Source organism: Erinaceus europaeus, chromosome 21, assembly GCF_950295315.1.
Source record: "Erinaceus europaeus chromosome 21, mEriEur2.1, whole genome shotgun sequence".
In the NCBI taxonomy this organism is placed as follows: domain Eukaryota; kingdom Metazoa; phylum Chordata; class Mammalia; order Eulipotyphla; family Erinaceidae; genus Erinaceus; species Erinaceus europaeus.
The window spans coordinates 35761618-35786678 of record NC_080182.1 but is presented as its reverse complement, the minus strand read 5'-3'; the positions used below and the strand labels follow the sequence as shown (position 1 = coordinate 35786678).

Below are 25061 nucleotides of genomic sequence, written 5' to 3'. Positions count from 1 at the left end.
AATTTTGTAGCAATATACTCTGTGTTTTATAATGAAGTATGGTCATTTTATTTTTTTACTTGTTGGCATAACTGAAAATGTGCCCTGTGGTTAATGTTCATGTATTGACTAATAGATATTAGTCATGAGCTAAATTGGAAATAATTTGTTGCTATTAATAAGGTAGCTATGTTCATAAGTGGTTTGACAAAATAAACTAAAGAGAATCAAAGACTACTTCAATTTATTTTTTTATTTTATTTTTTTCCCTCAAGGATGATCACTGGGGCTTGGTACCTGCACTACAAATCCACTGCTCCTGTGGCCATTTTTTTCAGTTTTTTTTTTTGGATGAGACAGAGAGAAATCAAGAGAGGAGGGGAAGAAAGAGAGGGGTAGAGACAGATAGACAATGCCAGACCTACTTCGCCGCCTATGAAGTGACCCCCCCCCCCACAGGTAGGGAGCCGGGGACTCCAGCCAGGATCCTTGCGCGGGTCCTCGTGCTTTGTACCATGTGCGCTTAACCCAGTGCACTACCACCCAACCCATACTTCAGTTATTTTTTTAAATGCGAGGTAGCTATTTCATGCATGTGTGATACCACTGAGCCACCTCCCTGGCCCAATTTTCATTCTGTATTTTTGAGAAATAAAGAGGGGAAAAAAAAAGACATGGGAAAAGTGAGATACACACACAGAGAGGTAAATAGACACCAAAGAATTGCTCTTTCATGGATTTCCTTGGTGTTGTCCATGGCACTCCCATGGAACCTAGGACCTCATACAGTGTAAGCCATGCACTTTGTCACTGAGCTGCCTCAGATTCCTGAAGGCTAATATTAAACAAGCTCATCTCAGAGGACTTCCAGAATGGCCAAGGAGGTGATGAAGTTATAGTTACCTACCAACACTTTGCCCATAGCTGTGGATCCATTACTAGGAGTGTTTTGGGTAAGGAAAAGTTATCTATAATGTTACTAACTATGGATAGAAATTTATGTTGAAACTAGAATTGTTAGGTACGGGACCATCTTTGTGATATCACTGAGTGACTTTTTCTTTTTCTTTATTGGGAGGGATAATGGTTTATAGTCAACAGTAAAATATAGTAGTTTGTACATGTGTAACATTTCCCAGCTTTCCACATAACAATTCAACTCCCTCTAGGTCCTCCTCTGCCATCATGGCCCAGGAATACAACCCTCCCCACCACCCCAGAGTCTTTTACTTTGGTGCAATACACCAAACCCAATCCAAGTTCTACTTCGTGTTTTCTTATTTTCAACTCTTTTTTTTTTTTTTTTTAAATTAGTGACTTAATAATGGTCGACAAAATTGTGGGATAAGAGGCGTGTAATTCCATACAGTTCCCACCACCAGACTGCCATATCCCTTCCCGCACCACCGAGTGACTTGTAATGCTGTTTCTTTGCAGTGCAGATTAGATTGGTCTGTTACAGTTTTTAAATGGGGTCCTTAGGTTGAAAGTATTTTAGGAGAAACATTGAACTCATTGTTTCAGCTATTTGTTATTATGCTTCCATCCCCAAGCCCCACCCCTAAAAAAATTTATTCTTTTCTCTAACTCTGTGGGTGGAGAAGCTGAAAAGGGAAGAGAAGGTCCCAGTCCTTTGCTCTGTGTCTGAAGTCTGAGGAAGTCTGACGAGGCCACATATGGGAAGGACTGCTGCCAAGTTGGCATTTTTCTGTGCCTGGTGCTCCTTTGAGATGGCACAACAAACCCAGTTGGAAGTGGATGGCAACTGCACATACGAGTCAGCATTTGGCATCTTGAAAGTGAACATTCAGAAGACCAGGCTGAAGCAGCAAGACCTCTAGAAGTCAGGCAGTAACTTGTTTGCCACAGTCCATTGAGCACAACAGAATCACCAAACCTAAACCAGACTCAGGAGAAGGGGAAGGGGACTCTTCCTCTTAACGGAGGAGTGGAGGCAGAGTAGCACGGGAATTTTATTGTGCCCTTGTTTGGAAAATATGAGCTATTCTACCTATTTTCTGATTATGTCTATTATGAGGTGGTGATTTAAGGGCACTGGGCATACATTGAAAAAAAAAAAATATATATATATATATATGTATATATATACATATATACACACATATATTAGCATACTTCTGTGTCAGACAGCTTAGTTTTATGTCAAATAGATTATCTAAGGTCATCAAAAACAGTTATCTGACTTGAGCAGTAAGCAAATAGTTAACGTTTATTGAGAACTTCCTACATGCCAGATACAGGACTAAATGTTTTGAATATGCTTCTTCCTTCCATCTGTAGAATACGTTGTTGTTATTATTCCCACTTAGTCACCTGGTGATCATTGGCTCTGGTGTGAATTGCTTGGGTGGCAATAGAGACCGTTGCTTAGTTGTCTCCATGTAAGTCTTTATTCTTCAGGGAGAAAGAGGCCCCCAGGGCCTTCCTGGACTCCGAGGAGAGGAAGGATGCCCAGGTATAAAGGGACCCAAGGTGAGTGTGACCTGGCACAATGGAATTCTCCCCTATCTCTGTCTCATCCATGGGATTTGAGGAAAACCTCAACTCTTCAACATAGCTATAACATCTCAGCTCCTCTGACAGTGGGATTCTTAAAAGTTGATCCTAGTAAAAAGCATTTGGTGCCAATAGTTGAGTGAGAACTACTCTCAACAAACACCAGTAGGAGGGTGGGGCCATTAGACCTGGAAGGGAGCTGGCCTCCAAAGTGTGCTTTATCACGTAGATGACTCTTCTGGGCAGACAGAGCTAAACCCTGTTAGAACACTGTGGGAGCCAGTGTGAATGTATTTCAGTGCTTTCCTACTCAAGAGATAAAGGACCTAGGATACCCACACATCAGAATTTTATTATTTTTTTTTCCAGGGCTCATTAATTTATGTCATTTTTGTTTTGTCCTGTGAGTCCTAAGGAAGAGTGGAAGCGTGTTACAGGGCTGGCGGTGGGAAAGTGAGCATGAGGACACTAAGAGTTCAAGGCTGAGTGGATAATGGGTGGATTCTGGTTTTGACTGGTTGTACTAAATGTCTGCCAACCTTCCAGGATTAAAGAATCGCCTTTCAAGGCCAGGAAATATATTCTGCAACCTCAAAGTCCCTATCAGGAATTTTTGTCATCACAGTAACTATATTCTATATAGTCTAGTAAGTTATCCTGTAGCTAATTTGTCCTATTGTTCCTGGAAGCCTTGCCATGCTTGTTAGCCAGTGATTTCTCATTGTTGTTTGAAGAAATGTGATACTTAGAATAAGTGGCAGATTAATGCTATTTCCTGCTCATTGCTACTATTGAAGGGTTACAAGGTGCAATTTTCTCAAAGGCAAAGGCAGAGGGAGTGGAGGTAACCAGAGTGCTGTGGTGTCCAGTGGAGTCCCTGGAAAAGAAGCCTTTATTTTCTTCTATTGACAATGGGTATATTTTCTTGAAATCAGAGAATATATGACTTCCTAAGTGAAGCTATGGTTCAAAAGTCTCATTCGAACTCATTTCTTTGTATTTGTTCCTAACTCTAGGGAGAAAGAGGGTTCTCAGGAGAGAAGGTAGGTGACTTGTCCTCTTGTGAAACAGAACTATCGAGACTGCTTTGTGAAGCACAATACTGAGTCTGATTGCTTTTTCTTCACTTGAGCGAAGTGAGGTCTGAAACAGTCATACAAGGGGTTATGCTAGATGGTATTCAGAGCTAACCTACCATGCTCATGAATAACTATTTGTAGGCATATATTTCAGGTTTCAGGTAAGGATACATATTATCACTTTAAAGCCATGCTAACACTCTAGTACTGAGTAACTGTTTTTATCACTTGGTGTTCTGGAAGATTTAATCCTAAATTATGAGTATGGTAGGAGAATCTGGTCAAGGTGGACATCACATGGGAAAGAATATAAGGCCAGCACTGGGAGAAAAGAAGTCGGCACAGAAGGCTAGTCACCTTCTATTCAGCTTTAGAAGCAAAGTATCCACTTGCTCCTACATTCTCACATTATCCTAAGAGATGGTTACTAAGTGATCAACAGGACAGCAAGACTGATACGTTTTCTTAATTTATGTCGCCACTTATTACATTTCTTTGATGCGCAGCTCATATAATTCTAGTCCAAGAGTTTGGTAATGCTTGCTTTTATGGCACTAATTCAGCTGTACTTTGGTTTTAAAAATGCCTGCCATTCACTTTTCTCATGTGGATAATAGAGGAAATCAACTAGTCCCCACTTGTGAAACGCATTTGATTCTGCTTGCAAAACTGCATTTTTTTTTTTTTTTTGCCAGCAATGTTTGTCAATAAATGTAAGTATATCAGATGCTGTGCTGAGCTGGCTGGCAAAACCAAAGTTCCATCATTTGAAAGTGACGGAGTATTGGATCCGGTTTCACTATGCAGCTTCCGGTTTCTACTCTTTATCGCTTGTTAATCTTAGTTTGCAGCTCTTTTCTGAAGTTAGTTTTTCAGGTGAAGGACTCCCTAAATACATACATATCAGACTCCCGTTTAATTCCGCCTGATCTGTGATCTTCCACGTGCCCTTTAAACTACTCTTTGCAAATTAATCGAACCACTGACGAGAGGGCCATACCACCCCGCACCCCACACACAACCTTGGAAAATGTTTCATTCAGTCTTATGAGTCATTTCTTGCCAGTTAAAAAAAAAAGTATATGTATATGAAGGTACCAGGTGGTGGTGCACCTGGTTAATTGCTCACATTACAGTGCGCAAGGACCTGGGTTCAAGCCTCTGATGCCCACCTGCAGGGGAAAAACTTCACGAGTGGTGAAGCTGGGCTGCAGGTGTCTTGCTGTGTTTTCCCCTCTGTCTCCCCTTCCCCCTCTCAATTTCTCTGTTTCTATCTATTCAATAATAAATAAGGACAAAGCTTAAAAATAAAAGAAAATTTTAATTTAAAATTTGAGTTTTCTTTCACTTTAGCCCCTGAAACTGCCAGGGAAAGCAGTATTTAATGCTAATGACTACTCCAGGAAGAGTATATTATATATACGATTCTTTTTAATTGTTGGATGCAGTGTATAGACATTGACTTGGAAGGTCTAGATGCTTCTATCAACTGAAAAAAAAATGTTACAAGGAAATTAACATCAAAGCAATAACTTCTACACCTGGTCCTTTTCTGTTGAACATCCTCATTTCCTTTGCTCCACAGGGTAGCCCTGGTGAGGAGGGGCTTAATGGATTGGATGGTGAGCAGGTACAAAGCCTTTCTCATTGTTTCCCCCTCTACTGCTTTGGCATTGGTATGTTATACTTTCATGGTTGGCCTAGACATTTTAGCATGCATACGCAACAGTGTCTGAAATTAGCCTAGGTATTTACCTTCGTTCTCAAAATGCAGGGATCCTAAAATCTTAGCTCTACTCAGCTGCCTCCCACATTAACATAATAGTGTATTTTTATAATTTTTGGTTAAGTTATACCAATTAGAGATTGTCTATTGTCATTTTATTTAGTCAATACATATTTAACTTTACTCCCATACTATATATATATATTTGTATATATATATATATATATATATTATCATTATTATTACCACAGATGTCATCAAAAGAACATGAAAAAATCGTGTTCCTTTTGCTTACAGTATGATGCTTAGAATCTCCTCTCACTTCTTTCTCTTGAGAGGGAGATAAGAGAGGGAGGCAACAAGCATTGCTCCGCCATTCATGGTGTTCCCATATGATTCCAGGGTCAAACCCGGGGTCACATGTGCGGTAAGACTTATGATTTATTCACTGGTCTAGCTCACAGCTACTAGAATTTTCTGTAATGAAGGTTGTAAGCACCCTCCTTTTTCTCTGAAAATCTATTTTATGTTTATTTAATCTGTTTCTTGAAAGATAGTTTTGGGTAAACAGTTATTTTCTTTCAATACGTTAAAATGATAATTTCTAGTTGCTCTTATCTTCTTTTTTATGATTGCTGTTAACAAATTATTTAAGAGACTGCGTAGTGGTGCACCGGGTCAAACATAAGAAGTGCAAGATGTTATTTAGCAAGTGGGAGTAGATAGCATAATGGTTATGCAAAGACACTCTCATTCCTGAGGCTCTAAAGTCCCAGGTTCAACCCCTACACCACCATAAACCAGAGCTGAGCAGTGTTGTGGTTTAAAAAAAAAGTTATTTATCAAAATAACTGTTACTTTGTCAGTAATCTCTCACACACAAAATAAGCCTTCTTAAATATTACCATTAGATTCTAGTTTCTGCAATTTCAGTAGTTTGGATTCAAGTATGGATCACGCTTGAGCTCATCCTGCTCTTAGTCTTGTGAATCCGAGTATTCACATTTTCTTTCGGTTTTGGAAAACGCTTGACAGTGCATCGTTTTGAAATTTTTATCTTTCCCATTTTATCTGGTGTTATTTTATGACAGTCTAATACAGATTTTTCTCATTCTACCCTCACTGTCTCTTAGTCTTACTAAAATTTTTTTGTAAGGCTGGGTGGTAGTGTACCAGATTAAATGCACATATGTGAGGACCCAGGTTCAAGCCCTCAGCTCCCACCTGCAGGGGCAAACTTCTTTAGTGAAGCAGTACTGAAGGTGTCTCTCCTTTCCCTCTCAATTTTTGTCTCTATCTAAAATAATTTTTAAAATCCTCTTTCTGTGCTGAATTCTGAAAAATGTCTTCAATTTTTGATTCACTGATTCTAACATCACTTTTATTTAACATGTACCACTCAACCTATCAATTGGATTTAAAAAAAAACACTTTATTTGGGGGGAATAATTATTTATTTCTAAGGCAATTGGAGCTGGGTGGTGGCACATCCAGTAAAGCACACATATTATTACATGCAAAGATGTGGGGTCAAGCCCCCACTCCCCACCCACAACAGGAAAGCTTCATGAGTGCTGAAGCAGTGCTGCAGATCTCTCTCTCTCTCTCTGTTTCTTTTTTTAAATTTAAAAAATATTTATTTATTTATTCCCTTTTATTGCCCTTGTTGTTTTATTGTTGTAGTTATTGTTGTTGTGATTGATGTCGTTGTTGGATAGGACAGAGAGAAATGGAGAGAAGAGGGGAAGACAGAGGGGGAGAGAAAGACAGACACCTGCAGACCTGCTTCACCGCTTCTGAAGCTCTCTCTCTGTTTCTATCTCCTTGCCCTTCTTTATTTCTTTCCATCTACATCAAAAATTAAAAAAAAAAAGAGAAAAAAGGAAAAAAAAAGTAAAATGGCTGCAGGGAATGGTGGCTTTGAGCCCCAGCAAGAACTGGTGGCAAAAGCAAAGCAAAACACAGACAACAAACACACACAAAAGGACACAGACAACAAACCCACACAAAAGGACACAGACAACAAACCCACACAAAAGGACACAGACAACAAACACACACAAAAGGACACAGACAGCAAACACACACAAAAGGACACAGACAACAAACCCACACAAAAGGACACAGACAGCAAACCCACACAAAAGGACACAGACAGCAAACACACACAAAAGGACACAGACAGCAAACACACACAAAAGGACACAGACAGCAAACACACACAAAAGGACACAGACAGCAAACACACACAAAAGGACACAGACAACAAACCCACACAAAAGGACACAGACAGCAAACCCACACAAAAGGACACAGACAGCAAACCCACACAAAAGGACACAGACAGCAAACCCACACAAAAGGACACAGACAGCAAACCCACACAAAAGGACACAGACAACAAACCCACACAAAAGGACACAGACAACAAACCCACACAAAAGGACACAGACAACAAACCCACACAAAAGGACACAGACAACAAACCCACACAAAAGGACACAGACAACAAACCCACACAAAAGGACACAGACAACAAACCCACACAAAAGGACACAGACAGCAAACCCACACAAAAGGACCCAGACAGCAAACCCACACAAAAGGACACAGACAACAAACCCACACAAAAGGACACAGACAACAAACCCACACAAAAGGACCCAGACAGCAAACACACACAAAAAGACACAGACAACAAACACACACAAAAGGACCCAGACAGCAAACCCACACAAAAAGACACAGACAACAAACACACACAAAAGGACCCAGACAGAAAACCCACACAAAAAGACACAGACAACAAACACACACAAAAAGACACAGACAGCAAACACACACAAAAGGACCCAGACAGCAAACACACACAAAAAGACACAGACAACAAACACACACAAAAGGACACAGACAGCAAACACACACAAAAAGACACAGACAGCAAACACACACAAAAAGACACAGATAGCAAACACACACAAAAGGACACAGACAGCAAACACACACAAAAAGACACAGACAGCAAACACACACAAAAGGACACAGACAACAAACACACACAAAAGGACACAGACAACAAACACACACAAAAGGACACAGACAGCAAACACACACAAAAAGACACAGACAGCAAACACACACAAAAGGACACAGACAACAAACACACACAAAAGGACACAGACAACAAACACACACAAAAGGACACAGACAGCAAACACACACAAAAAGACACAGACAACAAACACACACAAATGGACACAGACAACAAACACACACAAAAAGACAGTCATGTGGGATCTAAAGTTTCTTTAATTTTCACTTCAAGAAGTTCTACTTGATTCAGATTCTACTTGAAACAGATTCTACTTGAAACTACTGTTCATATCTGTTTCACCTTTTTAAAAATGGTTGCCAGTGTCTTTGTCAACTCATTTTCTTACTTCAATATGTTATATATTTATTGTATGGTCTAATATATACAGTTGTTGCAAGTCTGATTGTGTTGTCTTTTGTGTTGGTTTCTCTTTAATATCTCCCTCATGTGTGGTGTGATTTAGTTTAATGTTTATTCCTCTCTCTCTCTCTCACTCTCTCTCTCTCTCTCTCTCTCTCTATATATATATATATAATTTTATTTTATTTTATTTTATTTTGGCCTCCAGGCTTATCTCTGGGGCTCGGTACCTACACTATGAATCCACTGCTCCTGGAGGCCACTTTCTCCATTTGTTGTTGTTGTTGTCATTGTTGGATAGGACAGAGAGAAATCAAGAGAGGAGGGGAAGCCAGAGAGGAGGAGAGAAAGATAAACACCTGCAGACCTGCTTCACTGCTTGTGAAGCGACCCCCCTGCAGGTGGGGGGCCAGGGGCTCAAACCAGGATCCTTACATCAGTTGTTGCTCTTCTTGCCATGTGCGCTGAACCTGCTGTGCTACTACTGCCCAGCCCCATTTAATGTTGTTTTCACTTGAGTTAGTTTACTGTGTCTGTGAGAAATTATTAAGGCCTGTGTTGAGGTTGTTTGCCTCTGCATACATGGTATCACTACTTCTAAGCTAGTTGACAAAACCAAAGGCCCATAATTTTTTAAAATTTTACTTCATTTATTTATTTTCATGAGAGAAAGGGATATATAAAGACCAGCATACTGCTCAGCTCTGGCTTATGGCGGTTCAGGGGACCAGACCTGGGAACACAGAGTGTCAGGCATGAAAGTCTTCTGCTGAGCTATTTTGTGTCCCCAGCTAATGGCAATAATTTTAAAGTGATGGAACCGTTTTAAAGTATGTCCTCAACTTGTGGTTTTTTTCTTTCTCACACACCAGAACTTCTTAGGTCAGCCAAGGACCATGACTTCCCTGGGATTCCTGCTTTTTATTTATTCTGTGCTCTAAGTATTTCTTTTTTTTGCTTTATCAAATCATTAATTCATGTAAAACATTTTAATTTGTTATCTGAAAATTTAATTTGTTTTTTAGAGGGAGAATTGCTTGGCTACCTCATTTGTCACATAGAAACAACATAACAAGGAAAATTTCTAGTCTTGGATAGAATGTGAGACTACATGACAAAAGTCTCCAGTGAGACTAATACAACAAAGATTCTTCTATATGTTTACGTGTATTTTTCTTTTTCTAGGGTAATCCTGGAGTCCCAGGGTCATCTGGTGTAAAAGGAGATCAGGGAAATAGGGTAAAGGATGAAGATACTCTTCTGTAATATTTCTTCTGTGCAGATTGATGTTGGCAGTTTATTTTTAAGCTCTGGGAAAGAACCATCTAGTGCTTTAAGCACTGGAGAAGGAGTTACAAATCTAAAAAGTTATCAGGTGATCATTTGGAACCGTAAGGCCTGACTCTACTGAGAGTGAACTGAGTAATGGAAACCAGGCCATTTGCCCTTTGTGTTTTAGAGCAGTGATCACCGGGCGCCAGTTCAGAAGCTTTCCCTGGCTCCCTCTCACTAAGGCTTTAGTCTTCTACCCAAGGCTTTCAACCATATTTTGAATTCTCAGTCACAGATGTTATTCCCAGTCAAATCTGTGCTACTCACTGTCCCTTAGGGAGTCCACATGAAGACCCAGCTCTCTGTCTTAACTCATACTAGGTGCTCCATCCCATAATGCAGTCCCCTGCTTCTACCTTGGGGCTCGTTTGAGTATCACCCCTTTTTTCGTGCTCAGTTCCTCTCTTCCTTCCAATGTCCTCACTGATGGTGCCAGTCAGTGTTGATTTCACACCTCTCTATATCCTTCCGTTGGACTTTATTTACACATCTGCCTGATAGTGATAACACAGTGCCTCCTCTTGGTAATTACATTTCTCTGTAAGAGAAGACAGATACTTGGCTAAGCCACCATAGTACTCCTTTTTTCTTTTACTTTTTCTTTTCACTCTTTAATATTTTATTTGTTTTTTTTTGTTTATCTTTTTAAAAATTTCTTTATTGGGGGATTAATGTTTTACAGTCGTCAGTAAATACTACAGTTTGTACATGCATAACATTTCTCAGTTTTCCACATAACAATACAGCCCCCACTAGGTCCTGTGCCATCCTGTTCCAGGATCTGTACTCTCCCTGAGTTCTCCCTTTTTCTGCTTGTGGCAGACATTACTAATTGATTATGGAATCCAGCCGGAAGGAGCCATCTCATTGCAATGTTGTCATTGGCTTTCATAAAACAAGAAGAAAGGAGGAGAAATTAAAAACAAATAAAGACTTCAAGATAGATGGGCTGGGAGAAAGAAGGATTTCAATTCAATGAGAATGGAGGTTGAAATAAGCATAAAGTATGGGGAGGTAATCTGAAAGGGTCAGCTAGAAGCAATTCAATGACACGTTTAGAGCCTTTTCTCCCCTTGAGTCATCAGGTATTGTTGAAGGTTTCTAGGCAAGCAGGACTCATGTTCAAAGCTGCAGGTCTGTGAGATCACTCTGGCAGGGTCAGAGTGGGTCAGACACTCTGTCTGGGTCAGAGAGATAAAAGGGACAAGAAGTTCCGTAAATCGTAGCAGGAACCATCTGCTAGCCTCTCTGGTCTGCATTGTAATTTTTATTCCACTTACTCCCTGCAACAACCTTGTAAAATAGATTTCTCTATTTCACAAATGAGAACATTGAGAATCCAGAGACATTTGCTTATGTAGTAAATTAAGCAGCAGAAATGGAATTTGTAAATAACTCCCACTGACTATTATCTAGGTCAGAAAAGAGAAGGAGACAAGCAACATTATGAGCTGACTTCTTCTGGAATGTAGAAATGGTTTGGAACCCAGAGACCATCCCATTTCCTGTGTGCCTGAGAGCTAGATCTCAGACCCTGGTGAATAGCGTTCCTACTTCGAACTCCCACCCACTCCAAACCCCCATCTTCTTTCTAACCCCCATCCCTAGAACCCCCACCACTGCCAAAGCAGACACATTACATTACCTGAAGATAGATCGATCCTAGGGTGGCTTCTACACTGTGGCTCTGTAGGAACTACCCCATCATGATGGTTTATTGATGGCAGGTTTCTTTTTCTTTTTCTCTCCTTTTTAAAAATTTTTATTTATAAAAAGAAAACAGGGGAGTCGGGCTGTAGCACAGCGGGTTAAGCGCAGGTGGCGCAAAGCACAAGGACCGGCATAAGGATCCTGGTTCGAACCCCAGCTCCCCACCTGCAGGGGAGTCGCTTCACAGGCGGTGAAGCAGGTCTGCAGGTGTCTATCTTTCTCTCCTCCTCTCTGTCTTCCCCTCTTCTCTCCATTTCTCTCTGTCCTATCCAACAACGACAACAACAGTAATAACTACAACAATAAAAAAACAACAAGGGCAACAAAAGGGAATAAATAAATAAAATAAAATAAATAAAATAAAAATATTAAAAAAAAAGAAAACAGTGACAAAACCATAGGATAGGAGGGGTAGAACTCCACACAATTCACCAGAACTCTGTATCCCATCCCCTCCCCTGATAGCTTTCCTATTCTTGATCCCTCTGGGAGTATGGACCCAAGGCCATTGTGAGATGCAGAAGGTGGAAGGTCTGGCTTCTGTAATTGCTTCCCCGCTGAACATGGGCATTGACAGGTTGATCCATACTCCCAGCCTTGATGGCAGGTTTTAAGAGAAGATTCCATTTGCAGAAGTTAGGAGCTCCGAGAGTTTTTCTGTTTTGTCCTGAGCTTTTACTCTACCACTGCTGCCCTTGTCTGACGGAGGACCCCTTGTTTTTCTTATTTGTATTTTAGAGTGTGAGTGTCGGGGCAGAGTAGAAAGTTCAAGAGGTTTGATGATAGAAAAGCCTGGTCCTAAATTCTCTGAGCCCTTCACACGCAACTAGGGTAATTTCCTAGGAGCTATACGGGTTAAGATCACACACCCCCAAAGCCAAGCAGCCCAACCATCTCCAATAAAAACAGATTCCTTTCTGTGCCTCCACCTCACCTCTTCGGGAGGGAATGAAAAGCTTAAGTACTAAACTGCTATTTTTACATTTATTTATTAGTGATTAAATAATGATCCAGATTATAGGAAAGAGGGGTAGAATTTCATATAAATCCCACCACCAGAGTTTTGTGTCCCATCTCTTCTATTCGAAGCTTCCCTGTCCTTTATCCTCCTGGGAGTATGGACCCGAATTATTCATTGTGTGTAGAGGTGGGAAGTCTGGCTTCTGTAATTGCTTCTCCACTGAGCATGGATATTGGCAGGTCGATCCACACCCCAGCCTGTTTCTATCTTCCCCTAGTGGAAAACTGCTCTTTGAAATGTGATTCTCCTCCTCCCTATAATGTTCTTTCCCCTCCAACTAGCACATCATGTCAAAACAGTGACCTCTTTTTTCTTTGTGATTCAAGGGCCCGTCAGGACTCCCAGGGCGCTCTGGAGGGCAAGGAGAGCCCGGGCCAAGGGGCGAGCCTGTAAGTGGCGGCTGCGGCATTCCTGCCGCTCCAGCTCCAGGATGGGTGAACTGTTGGCTTGTGGCACAAGGGCAGAAAGCAGAATTATTCACTAGTGAGACGTCTTCTCTCACTAGTATAACAAATAAAAGATGGGAATGGGAACTCGGAGAGCTTGGATTCTTAGAAGTCTGGAATTTCAGTTATGTTGAATGTTTTGGGGTATTGAACCAGCCCAGACAGTGAAAAGGGAATTTCATTTTGGGTTTTTGTTCCTTCTTTCTCCTTTCTTCTTTTTACTCTCTCTCTTGATAAAAGTCACTCTTCCGGGAATTTATTTTCCCTTCTTTCCTGTCTGTTTGAGCTAAACAGGCTTTTGTTTTTCTCAGGGGGATCCTGGCATTGATAGCTATATCCATGGCCCGAAGGGGGAAAAAGGAAGGAAGGGACATCAGGTAAGCTGACCTCTCTCTCTTGGCTCTTGGCTTGGGGATACTGGTATTGTGAGAGCAGACCTCAGCTGAAGCAGAAGACTCGAGAGTTCTGGCTGGAGGGCAGAAAAAAACCAGAGAGCAAGTCTGTGACTCCACTGTCACAGAGACGGGAGCACTGCCCCTCACCACTTACAGAAGTGCTCCCATCCTTGCCTCACAGGACTACTTTTTCTGCACAGATAATCTCTGCCACACCATTTGAATATAAGTTACTGTCCTTCCTTTGGCTTTCATTTCTTCATCTTCAGACTGAATTGTTGAACTCAGAGCAGTCTAAGATCATCCCAGTTGTTAACTTACTCCGTTTCATATTGATGTCTTGATTTTATTTTTATTATTTTATTATTATTATTATTATTATTTTTCCTCCAGGGTTATTGCTGGGCTCGGTGCCTGCACCATGAATCCACCACTCCTGGAGGCCATTTTTCCCCCTTTTTGTTGCCCTAGTTATTGCAGCCTTGTTGCGGTTATTATTGCCATCGTTGACGTTGCTTTGTTGTTGGATAGGACAGAGAGAAATGGAAAGAGGAGGGGAAGACAGAGAGAGAGGGGGAGAGAAAGATAGACACCTGCAGACCTGCTTCACCGCCCGTGAAGCGACTCCCCTGCAGGTGGGGAGCCTGGGGCTCGAACCGGGATCCTTACGCCGGTCCCTGCGCTTTGCGCCATGTGCGCTTAACCCACTGCGCCACCGCCCGACCCCCGATGTCTTGATTTTAAAGGAGCTCAGGGTGATTGCACTGCTGACTCTCTGTGGTGATTGACATGACTCAGGTATAGCCAGCCCCCCCCTCCCATTTTTGTTGTCGTTGCTGTTGCTGTTAGATAGGGCAGGGAGAAATTGAGAGGGGAGGGGAAGATAGAGGGGGAGAAAAAGATAGACATCTGCAGACCTGCCCCACTGCTTGTGAGGCACCCTGCAGGTGGGGAGCTGGGGGACTCGAACCAGGATACTTGCACTGGTGTGCCACTGCCCGGCCCCCACTAGCACCCAGTTTTAAGATGGAGTCCTTGTCTGGTTGTAGAGCAGAGGCATCGTGACCGAAGGCATCACAGAAGGAAAAAAAGACTTGTTACCTTGACAGATGACAATTTATTGGCAGCCACTTTTAGATTTTTGTGTCCCAGATATTAAAATGCACAACTCTAAAAAAAAAAAATCATTAAAATAACCCAAGTGCGGGAGTTGGGCTGTAGTGCAGCGGGCTAAGCGCAGGTGGCGCAAAGCACAAAGACCGGCATAAGGATCCCGGTTCGAACCCCGGCTCCCCACCTGCAGGGGAGTCGCTTCACAGGCGGTGAAGCAGGTCTGCAGGTGTCTATCTTTCTCTCCTCCTCTCTGTCTTCCCCTCCTCTCTCCATTTCTCTCTGTCCTATCCAACAACGACAAGAACAATAATAACTACAACAATAAAACAACAAGGGCAACAAAAGGGAAAAAATAAATAAAATTAAAAAAAATAACCCAAGTGCCCAGGTCCTGAATAAAATCTAGTCTGTTACACGGTCACTATTAATGTAGCAGTGTGCGAAAACTCTCATCAGTCGTTGCCAAAACGTCTCATTCTATCATGGATCACAGTTGCTGCAGGCAAATAGTGTTGAGAGGGTTCTCTCTGATGAGCTGAGACTAGAAAGCCCCGTCAGTAGCCACTCAGTTCCTGGGCTCGAGCTAAGAGAATAGAGGGGAGCTTTGCCCATCTGGGTCCCACTTTTCTCATCTGTGGTGTGAGGACATTAGAAATAGCATTGCAAAGTCTTCATGAGTCAGAGACGTGGGAAGAAAGCTCATGATCTCTATATACGGAGTGATCCCTGGGACTCGTGGTTTCACCAGGCAGGAACTCAGGCCTCTGGACAGACTTTGCCGTGTTATGTCTGTCATGAGCCTCAAGGGAGAGTCTAGTGCTCACAGCTTTCAGAGGTCTCCGTAACCGACTGCTGCTGGAACCTTGAACATTAGATCCCTGAATCGTGCCTGCAAATAAAAAAAAAAATACTGTCATCTCCCGAGACAGTGGTATTTCTGTTTCCCATGGTATCTGCTCTCATGATGGACTCAAAAAAAGAGTTTTAAGTATCCCCAGAACAGAGTTTGGAAACAAAAGCTTTTCCTCCTCTCCTCTTAGTTCTGTAGCTAAGTCTGCCATTGTTGGCGGTCACTAAAATTCTAGCCAACATGCTATTAGAAGATAGGCCTCTAGGGGGCAGTCTTTCCTTGGTTAAAAAAAAAAGCCAGATTCTTTGTTGCAAGGCAGATATTGGGAGGCCTGATGAAAGCAGCCTTTCCTACCAAAATGAGAATCTATTAAATACCTAGTGCTGGGGAAGGAGAGGAAATCAGTTACGCTGTCATACTTTTGGCAAGAGTAAACGTCAGTACAACGGCATGGTTTGTATCAATTAGGACTGTTGTTTGGACACTTGTATCTTTTCTTTTTCATATCCGAGTCACAGAAAGCCTGAGGAGCAGTGCTTAGCTGATGGGCACGTGGGGCCATGAAGACCTCAGCCCCTTCTCTCCATGGCGCCATGCTCAGTCTGGCCATTAGGGTTGATGGCCTGAGCATTTCATCTTCACCTTTTTTTTTTTTTCTTTCCGAGCCATATTTTATTTGTGCTGAATAATAGTTTACAGGATTCTTTACAGGGTATAGTGCCCTGCCCTCCTAACAGTAACCACCACAGTTCTCACAAAGTCTTAGGGACAGGCTGTCTTTTCTCTTCTCTCCTTTTTCTTTTTGCCTCCAGGGTTATCGCTGGAGCTCACTGCCTGCACTATGAATCCACTGCTCCTGGTGGCCATCTTTTTTTTTCATTGTTGCTGTTGCTGCTGTTGTTTATTGTTGGACAAGACAGAGAGAAATCCAGAGAGGAGAGGGGGAGAGAAAGACAGACACCTGCAGACCTGCTCTACCACTTGTGAAGCGACTCCCCTGCAGGCAGGGAGCCGGGGGCTGGAACTGGGATCCTTAAGCGGGTCTTTGAGCTTGCACTGTGTGCACTTAACCTGGTGCACCACTGCCCGGGCCCTGCAAGTTGATGTTTATCACTTCTGTAGATTCCACACAGAAGTGAGACTATCCAGTAGCTGCCTTTCATCTCTTATTTCACCAAGCATAATTATCTCCAGTTTCACCCATTTTGTTCCAAAGGATACAGTACTATCATTTTCATTGTCGAGTATTATGCCATGCATTCTCTGTTTCATGACTTCTTGAGAGCTTGCTTGGAGGTCCTAGCAGGGGAGCGCAGCTACTCATATACCCTCGACCGAAGACCGGTCCGTCTCTATTCGGGGAAGGCTGTCCTCTTTGACTGAGTGTGCAGCTTCAGGAGAGATGCACATGGAGCGGTGAGGGAGGAAGGGGACACCTGCCTAGCTAGCCAGGTCAGCCGAATCAACCCTGGCGATCAGTGGGGTGACAGAGGTTGCAGCCAGGCCGCCCTCACATCCTGTTTCATGACTTCTGTATCCAGTCGTCTGGATGGACATTTAGGCTGCTTCCACTCTTGGTTATTGTGAATAATGCAGCTGTGAACATAGGGGTGGGATGCACATGTCCTTTCTAATTAGTGTCTGCATGACCTTTGGCTAAATGCTTGTGAGTTGTATTGCTGGGTCATAAGGGTAATTCCTTTTTTTGTTTAAGAACTCTCCATGCAGCCTTCCAAAGGGGCTGCACATTTTCTTTTTTCTTCTTTTTTTCGTATTAATTTTATTTATTCCATTTTTTTGTTATCCTTGTTGTTTTATTGTCGTGGTTATTATTGATGTCATTATTGTTGGATAGGACAGAGAGAAATGGAGAGAGGAGGGGAAGACAGAGAGGGCGAGAGAAAGACAGACACCTGCAGACCTGCTTCTCCACCTGTGAAGCGACTCCGCTGCTGGTGGGGAGCCAGGGGCTTGAACCGGAATCCTTATGCTGGTCCTTGCGCTTTGCGCCATGTGTGCTTAACCCGCTGTGCTACCGTCTGACTCTCGGGGCTGCACATTTCCACCTTATGGAAGGAACACTCCCTGTGGAAAGGGGCTTCCCTTCATCAGGGCTCTCTGAGCACTGTTGTCTTGATTCTTCTCTGGCCAGCACTGGGTTGCTTGTCCTATTTTAAGAAAGCACATTTCTGACAAGGAAGCAGGGTCACCACGATCAGTTTAGACCTGTCTTAATTCGTTACTATGTTGACTGCAAAATGTATTATTAAAATGAGAAAACAGTATTTTAAAAATGAACTTTATTATACCTGCTTCTTTGTAAAACTTGCCACTATCAAAGCTACACTTACTGCAGATACTTGGGAATACAAAAAAAAAAAAAAGTCAAACTGAGAAAAAGATAATCAGTCACTCCATTAACCAAGAAATTCATAAATTTATCGAACTTTTCTAACTTGCTGATGGTAAAGTTACTCTCCCTGGGGAAGCAGAAGAGAACCCACCCCATGGGTCAACTTGGAAGCTGCTCTAGTGACTCCGGTTCAAGTCTCCCGTCCCCACCTGCACGTGGGCTGGGCGCTCGCTGCACAAGCAGGGGCACAGTCCTGAAGGTGTCTCACTTTCTCTTTCCTCTTGATCCCCATCCCCTCTTAATTGATCAATTTCTCTGTATTTCTATCCAAAAGGAAGAAAAAGTAAAAATATGGCCACTGTATGGGCACTGAGCCCCAGCTGTAACCCTGGTGACAATAAAACAAAACAAAACACAAAACTCTGGTGTGATCAGGAAGATCACTCAGGCTAACTCACAGGACATACATGCCAGTGTGTATGGACGGTAAAGCTCCCAGACTCATTCCCCAGCTCTGCTATATGCCAGAGCTAATCAGTGCTTTGAGATCTCTCTCTCTCTCTCTCTCTCTCTCTCATATGAAAATAAACATTAAAAGGTTCTGTGGTACAGTATTAAAAATGTGAAATAATCACTTTGTCTTTCAGCATATTTGCAATAAATTATTATTTCATAGAATTTGGTATCCTTGAAAAGACATTATAGCACATTTATTTTCCTACTTTATGAACTTTTTTTTTTTTCTTTTTCTTTTTTCTTTTTTCTTTTTTTTTTTTTTTATTAAAGAAAGGATTAATTAACAAAACCATAGGGTAGGAGGGGTACAACTCCACACAATTTCCACCGCCCAATCTCCATATCCCACCCCCTCCCCCGATAGCTTTCCCATTCTCTATCCCTCTGGGAGCATGGACCCAGGGTCATTGTGGGTTGCAGAAGGTAGAAGGTCTGGCTTCTGTAATTGCTTCCTCGCTGAACATGGGCGTTGACTGGTCGGTCCATACTCCCAGTCTGCCTCTCTCTTTCCCTAGTAGGATGGGTCTCTGGGGAAGCTGAGCTCCAGGACACATTGGTGGTGTCTTCAATCCAGGGAAGTCTGGTCGGCATCCTGATGACACCTGGAACCTGGTGACTGAAAAGAGAGTTAACATACAAAGCCAAACAAATTGTTGAGCAATCATGGACCCAAAGCTTGGAAAAGTGGAGAGGAAGTATTAGGGAGGTACTCACTGCAAACTCTAGTATACTTCTGCTTTCTTACTTTGGTGCCATACTCCAAACTCAGTCAATTTCTGCTTTGCGTTTCTACTTCTTTTTTTTTTTTTTTACATGCATAACATTCCCCAGATTCCCATTTAGCAATACAACCCCCACTATTTCATTCATCATTTTTCATGGACCTGTATTCTCCCCACCCACCCACCCACCCCAGAGTCTTTTACTTTGGTGTAATACTCCAATTCCATTTCAGGTTCGACTTGTGTTTTCTTTTCTAATCTTGTTTTTCAACTTCGGCCTGAGAGTGAGATCATCCCATATTCATCCTTCTGTTTCTGACTTATTTCACTCAACATGATTTTTTCAAGGTCCATCCAAGATCGGCTTTATGAACTTTTGATAAACGTCAGCTGTTGCTATTTCACTGTTTCCTCTAAATTTAATTAACACTCACTCCTCTCATATTGTGAAATATACACATTATTTGAGGGTTTAATCTGTTATAAATAAGAGCTGTAAGAATAACTCTGTATAAAAACAGTATTTGTTTCTGTAGTGCCCATTCTTTCCCAGTTATGGAAAATGTATCTTAACTGAATTAGTATATGACTTTCCTCAGTAGTCCTCTAAAGCACTCAACTTGGCATCTGTCTTAGTTTTCTTATCTCCTGAAAATTGGATTCATTCTTTCCCTGGATGCCACTCATTTTCACACATTTAACCCTAAGGAAGTGAGAATACTAAAGTTTCTTCATTGTGACTATGTAGAACTTCTTCCTCCTCCCTGATCTGTGTATCATGATAACCTGTGGGAAGCCACAGTCTTCCACCCTTTGTTCCTCTCTGCCAGTCTGGACCCAATCTGATCCAGGCAGAAAAGAAGGTCCCAGTGTTCTTCTTCTTCTAGCGTTTGCCCTTCTTCCGTAGCCAGTCAACAGCGTCAGGTGGAGCCTGATGTAAAGTTTCGAGACCTCCTTTGAATCTGGAGAGGCGGCAGTCGTTGACTATGTGGGACATAGTCTGTCTGTAGCCGCAGGGGCAGTTCAGGTCGTCTCTGGCTCCCCAGCGATGGAACATAGCGGCGCACCGGCCATGGCCTGTTCCATAGCGATTGAGGAGGGCCCAGTCATAACGTGCTAGGTCAAAGCCGGGTTGACGCTCGCAGGGGTCTGTGATGAGGTGTTTGTTCTTTACCTCAGCTGACTGCCAGCTCTGTTTCCAAGAGACTGGAACAGAGAAGTTCAGTGTAGGCATAGGGGACCAGATTGGGTGACGAGACGTCAAGCGTTCTAATACTAAGCAATACTAGAGGGTCTGTCTGACTGCTGTCCCAGTGTGGCAAACCCTCAGGAGTGGAAAAAGGAACTGTTTTTATGAAATGATGCCCATAGCATTGACATTTTATTATTTTAAGTATTTATTTCATATAAGATAGATACAGAGAGAGGAAGAAAAAGCCAACACATTACTTTGGTACATATGTCACTGAGACTTGAACCAAGAGGCTCCAACATGCAAGTCCTGCACTCCAGCACTGAGTCCTATCCCTTCCTTCCCCAGTGTGTCAGAGCACGAGGGCTCAACGCCATTTTTCCATATCAAGGAGTGTTCGCTGCTAGAACTTCCTGAGACTGGGGAAATAGTCTTATGTATGTGCTGTTCAGTGTGGTTACTGTGAGCCACATAGAGTTTGTGAACACTTGGAAGGTAGCTAGTCACACAGAGGAACTAAAATTTTAATTTAATAAACTATATGTGACTGTTAGCTTCTATACTGGACAGCAAAGGTGTACAGAGTAAATCCGGAAATGCACAGACCTCTGATAATCTTGCTTTTACCTCTTACTTTCCAGGGACGAACTAGTTTTGATGGACCTTGGGGGGAGACTGGAAATGTTGGCCCACCGGTAGGCATAATTACTCATGGGATAGATTACCCGTACTGTTACACACTGGGTAGGTGGGCTGGGGTGTAAATTGATTTGTTTCCGTCTCTAAGATCTATGGTTCCTTTTGTAGGGATCAGGAGGAAGACGTGGTCTACCAGGGCTGAAGGTCAGTGTTTCTGGAAAGAACTTGCTTATTGTTCCACATACATGGCTGGTCAGGGACTGCTGGCAGGGCGTCCAGAGTTGCCAGAGGATCATTTGGAGGTTTCTATAGGGAACTTTCTTTCTTTTTAAACTTTTTTATATTTATTATTACTATTATGATGATGATGATGATGATGATCCCTCCCAGGTTGTTGCTGGGGCTCAGTGCCTGCACTATGAATCCACTGCTCCTGGAGGCCATTTTTCCCATTTTGTTGCCCTTGTTGTCATTATTATTATTGTTGTCATTGCTGCTGTTGCTGTTGGATAGGACAGAGAGAAATGGAGAGAGGAGGGGATGACAGAGAGGGGGAGGGACAGATAGACACCTGCAGACCTGTTTTACCACCTGCGAAGCGACTCCCCTGCAGGTGGGGAGCCGGGAGCTTAAACTGGGATCCTTATGCCGGTCCTTGCACTTTGTGTCACCTTAACCTGCTAACCTGCTGTGCTACCGCCCGACCCCCTATCTATTTTATATTTTTATATTACATGTCAACAGGGGTTTGTTTGAGTCCACACCGTTCCCACCACCAGAGTTCTGAATCTTCACTCTCCCCACTGCAACCCACCACAGTTCCCCTAAAGTTTTAGACATGGGCCAACCCTTTTCTCTACAACTATCTGTCCACATTTATACATAGTTGCCCCTTCTTTTTCTGATTCAATCCTCTTTTCTCCTCTAAGCCACACATAACATCGTAGCTCCCTCCATATGTCCCTCTCCTTTTCCTTCTCTCTCTGGGAGCTGGAGTGCAGAGTCCTCTTATCTTCCTATCACTTGTCTCCCAGTGGGAGTCTGGATCAAGGTTGTTTATGGGGAGCAGAAGGTGGGGGTTCTGGCTTCGGTAGCCACTTCTCCACTGAGCATGGGTGTTGACAGGTCGATCCAGACCCCCAGCTTGTTTCTGTCTTTCTCTATGGGGACTTTCTATGGGAAAATGACATGGTCCTTCACTCCTTTTCTAGTCACTGTTGTTCAACTCAACTGAAAAGAAACTAGTGCCTCAGAGAAGGGCTTCACCTTTACAAGAATGATTTTTCCAGTTAGAGAAAACCACTCTTAGTGGGTACACAGATCCTTTCAGTTTGACCTGCAAACTGACAGCCCTTCATAACCTGTTTCAAAGTTTCTAGCTATGTGCCTTTTCAAACTCGGTTCCTATTTTTAAGTTGAGGGACAGACTCTTGAAGAACACAATGACCGAGCAGTAATGAATGCTCCAAACGTCTCCTATTTATTTGAGCACTTTGAAAACTTGAGCAGCAGAGGCAATTGATCCACATATTGATGAATTCTGAGTAGCCTTCTCAGCATGTGAGTTATGTAGGAAAGAAGACAGAAGAACTCACAAAGTGGCTATTATCTTCACTTTTGGGAAATGTTATCTTCTCTGTAGAAATAGTTTAGTTATTTAATGAATTACATTAACATCTCACTCTTTGCTTGGGAACTAATTCAGCATTGCAAGAACCTGTGGGGTTTGGTTTATTTAAGCAAAGACTTTTTGCTTTTCTCAGTAGATGGCACATTGGAAGAAAGAAGTGCAAAAACTGGAAAAAGACAATAAGAGTCTGACTTTGCATTTTCCCTACACAAGTGGGTGTCCTTCCCCCCAAACACCTGTTTCTCTCTAACTCCATATGTGAGGAAAACTGAGTCAGAAATCTTTTTTTAGTCTTTCTCTTTCAGGGAAGACTGTTTTCAAAAGGAACACGAGAGAATACTTGGTGAACTCACTCAGTTTTGTTCATTTTGACAGGGTGTGCGTGGAGAATCTGGTCATCGGGGCTTCCGAGGAGAACTTGGGCTTCCAGGCTCACAGGTTGTATCAGTGAACTTGTTTTTAGTGCCCAAAGGAACTTGTACAAACTCATTTCATCCTCCCGTTTTGGGGAGGGGTCTGTGAATCACTATTTTACATGGAAGACATGAAGGGAATGAAACATTAGGTAAATTGGCCAGGGCCATACAACTAAGTAAGTGATAAAGGAGAACCTCACGTCCAGCTAATGTAGATGGAAAGTGTATGTATTTAATTACTGCCTCTTAAATAGTCTATTCAGATTATCCTACTACTACTTATCTCATTAATGTTGTATTCAGTTTGGCAGGGAACATCATCAAAGTACTTCCTGAGTATCTATGATACACGGGGCACTTTGCTGATAGGCCTGGGATGCAGGCCCCTGCCTTTGAGCTCAGTCCAGTGGACGCTGTAAGTTATTTAGTGGCAGTTGACATTGTCAAACTGCAGCCACTTCTCTTGGAACCTTATAAGCATAGCACTAAACTGTCATTCTGTAAACACCTCCAGAACACTTTACATTTTTCTTTTAAAAGCTGTATTGAGGGCCGGGTGGTGGCGCACCTGGTTGAATGACGTGTTACAGTGTGAAAGGACCCGGGTTCGAGTCCCTGGCCCCCACCTGCAGGGGGAAAGCTTTGCGAGTGGTGAAGCAGGGCTGCAGGTGTCTCTCTATCTATCTCCTCCTTCCCTCTCGATTTCTGGCTGTTTCTATCCAATAAATAAAGATAATTAAAAGCTATATTGATGGGAGTCGGGCGGTAGCGCGGTGGGTTAAGCGCATGTGGCGCAAAGCACAAGGATTGGCGTGAGGATCCGGGTTCGAGCCCCCAGCTACCCACCTGCAGGGGGGTTGCTTCACAGGCGGTGAAGCAGGTCTGCAGGTGTCTATCTTTCTCTCCCCCTCCCTGTCTTCCCCTCCTCTCTCCATTTCTCTCTGTCCTATGCAACAACGACAACGACAACAATAACAATAATAACTACAAGGGCAACAAAAGGAAATGACTAAATAAATAAATATTTTTAAAAAAGCTATATTGATTCTACATGTCTTCAAATTAAAACAAAACAAAACAAAACAAAACAAAACAAAACTCAAGAAAAACAGGCCATAAGACAGTTCACCCAGATAGTGCTCCTATTTTATTCTTTACCCTACCCAGTTTCACACTGGAAGAAGATCCAGTGCTGTGGTATCTCTGTCTCTCTCTGTGTGTGTGTGTGTGTGTGTGTGTGTGACTCTGTCCCTGTCTATCTGGGGGGGGGGGAACCAGCTTAGCCCAAACTTTACTAACATATTGAGTCTCTGCAAATTGAAAAAAAAATCGTAGAGCTTAAGAAAGCAATTTCAGAAGACTTCTGCTGTTTTTCACTTGAAAAAGTTACCAGAAAAAGAAATGGATAATCGTAGCATAATTAGAGATGGCATATTTTGTGTAGTAGAACATGGTATTTGAACATAGGGGGCGATAAGTGACCAATTTATTTCTGCCTTTACTTTTGACAAACCTTATTGGTTTAATTGAAACCCCTCCCCCCAATACCTCCCAACCACTGTTGTGACCCGAGTCCCCTGGCTTCATGAAGTGACACTATGGACAGCATGGGGAGCATGTTGCATTGTGAAGCAGGAGGAAGATAATCAAGAGCGTCTCTCTGTAATTCTCGCCTTCTCACTGGGCTGGGAACGTGGCAGTGTGTTTAAATAAGTGACTACAAGACCTCCCCCAGAAGCAGAGAAGCCTTGACAAGAAAGCATTTCTCCCAGAAGCTGGAGGAAAACTACAATGTTGAAAACAGACTGGGAAGAAAATGAGCAAGTTGCCGGCAATGTGCTCTGTGAGATGAGGCCACTTCAGTGTAGCTTCAGCTCTTGAAGAAATGCCATGCCATCTCTTTTCCTTAACTCTTGCACGTGTAAAGAAAAGGTTTATTTTTATCTTTTAACTTTTTCACAAGATTTATAT

The 25061-nt window shown here is 42.6% G+C and overlaps 1 protein-coding gene across 1 annotated transcript in view; it reads left to right on the top strand.

Annotated features, from left to right (window-relative positions):
- The window catches only part of LOC103119793 (collagen alpha-4(VI) chain-like), a 130939-nt gene that overhangs the window by 56123 nt on the left and 49755 nt on the right, over window positions 1-25061 (top strand). The window contains exons 15-23 of the mRNA XM_016191144.2: window positions 2401-2472; window positions 3513-3539; window positions 5161-5205; window positions 9941-9994; window positions 13145-13207; window positions 13576-13641; window positions 21047-21100; window positions 21213-21248; window positions 23050-23112. Of these exons, the coding sequence (XP_016046630.2) occupies window positions 2401-2472; window positions 3513-3539; window positions 5161-5205; window positions 9941-9994; window positions 13145-13207; window positions 13576-13641; window positions 21047-21100; window positions 21213-21248; window positions 23050-23112 (480 nt within the window). The remainder of the gene's footprint in view (window positions 1-2400; window positions 2473-3512; window positions 3540-5160; window positions 5206-9940; window positions 9995-13144; window positions 13208-13575; window positions 13642-21046; window positions 21101-21212; window positions 21249-23049; window positions 23113-25061) is intronic.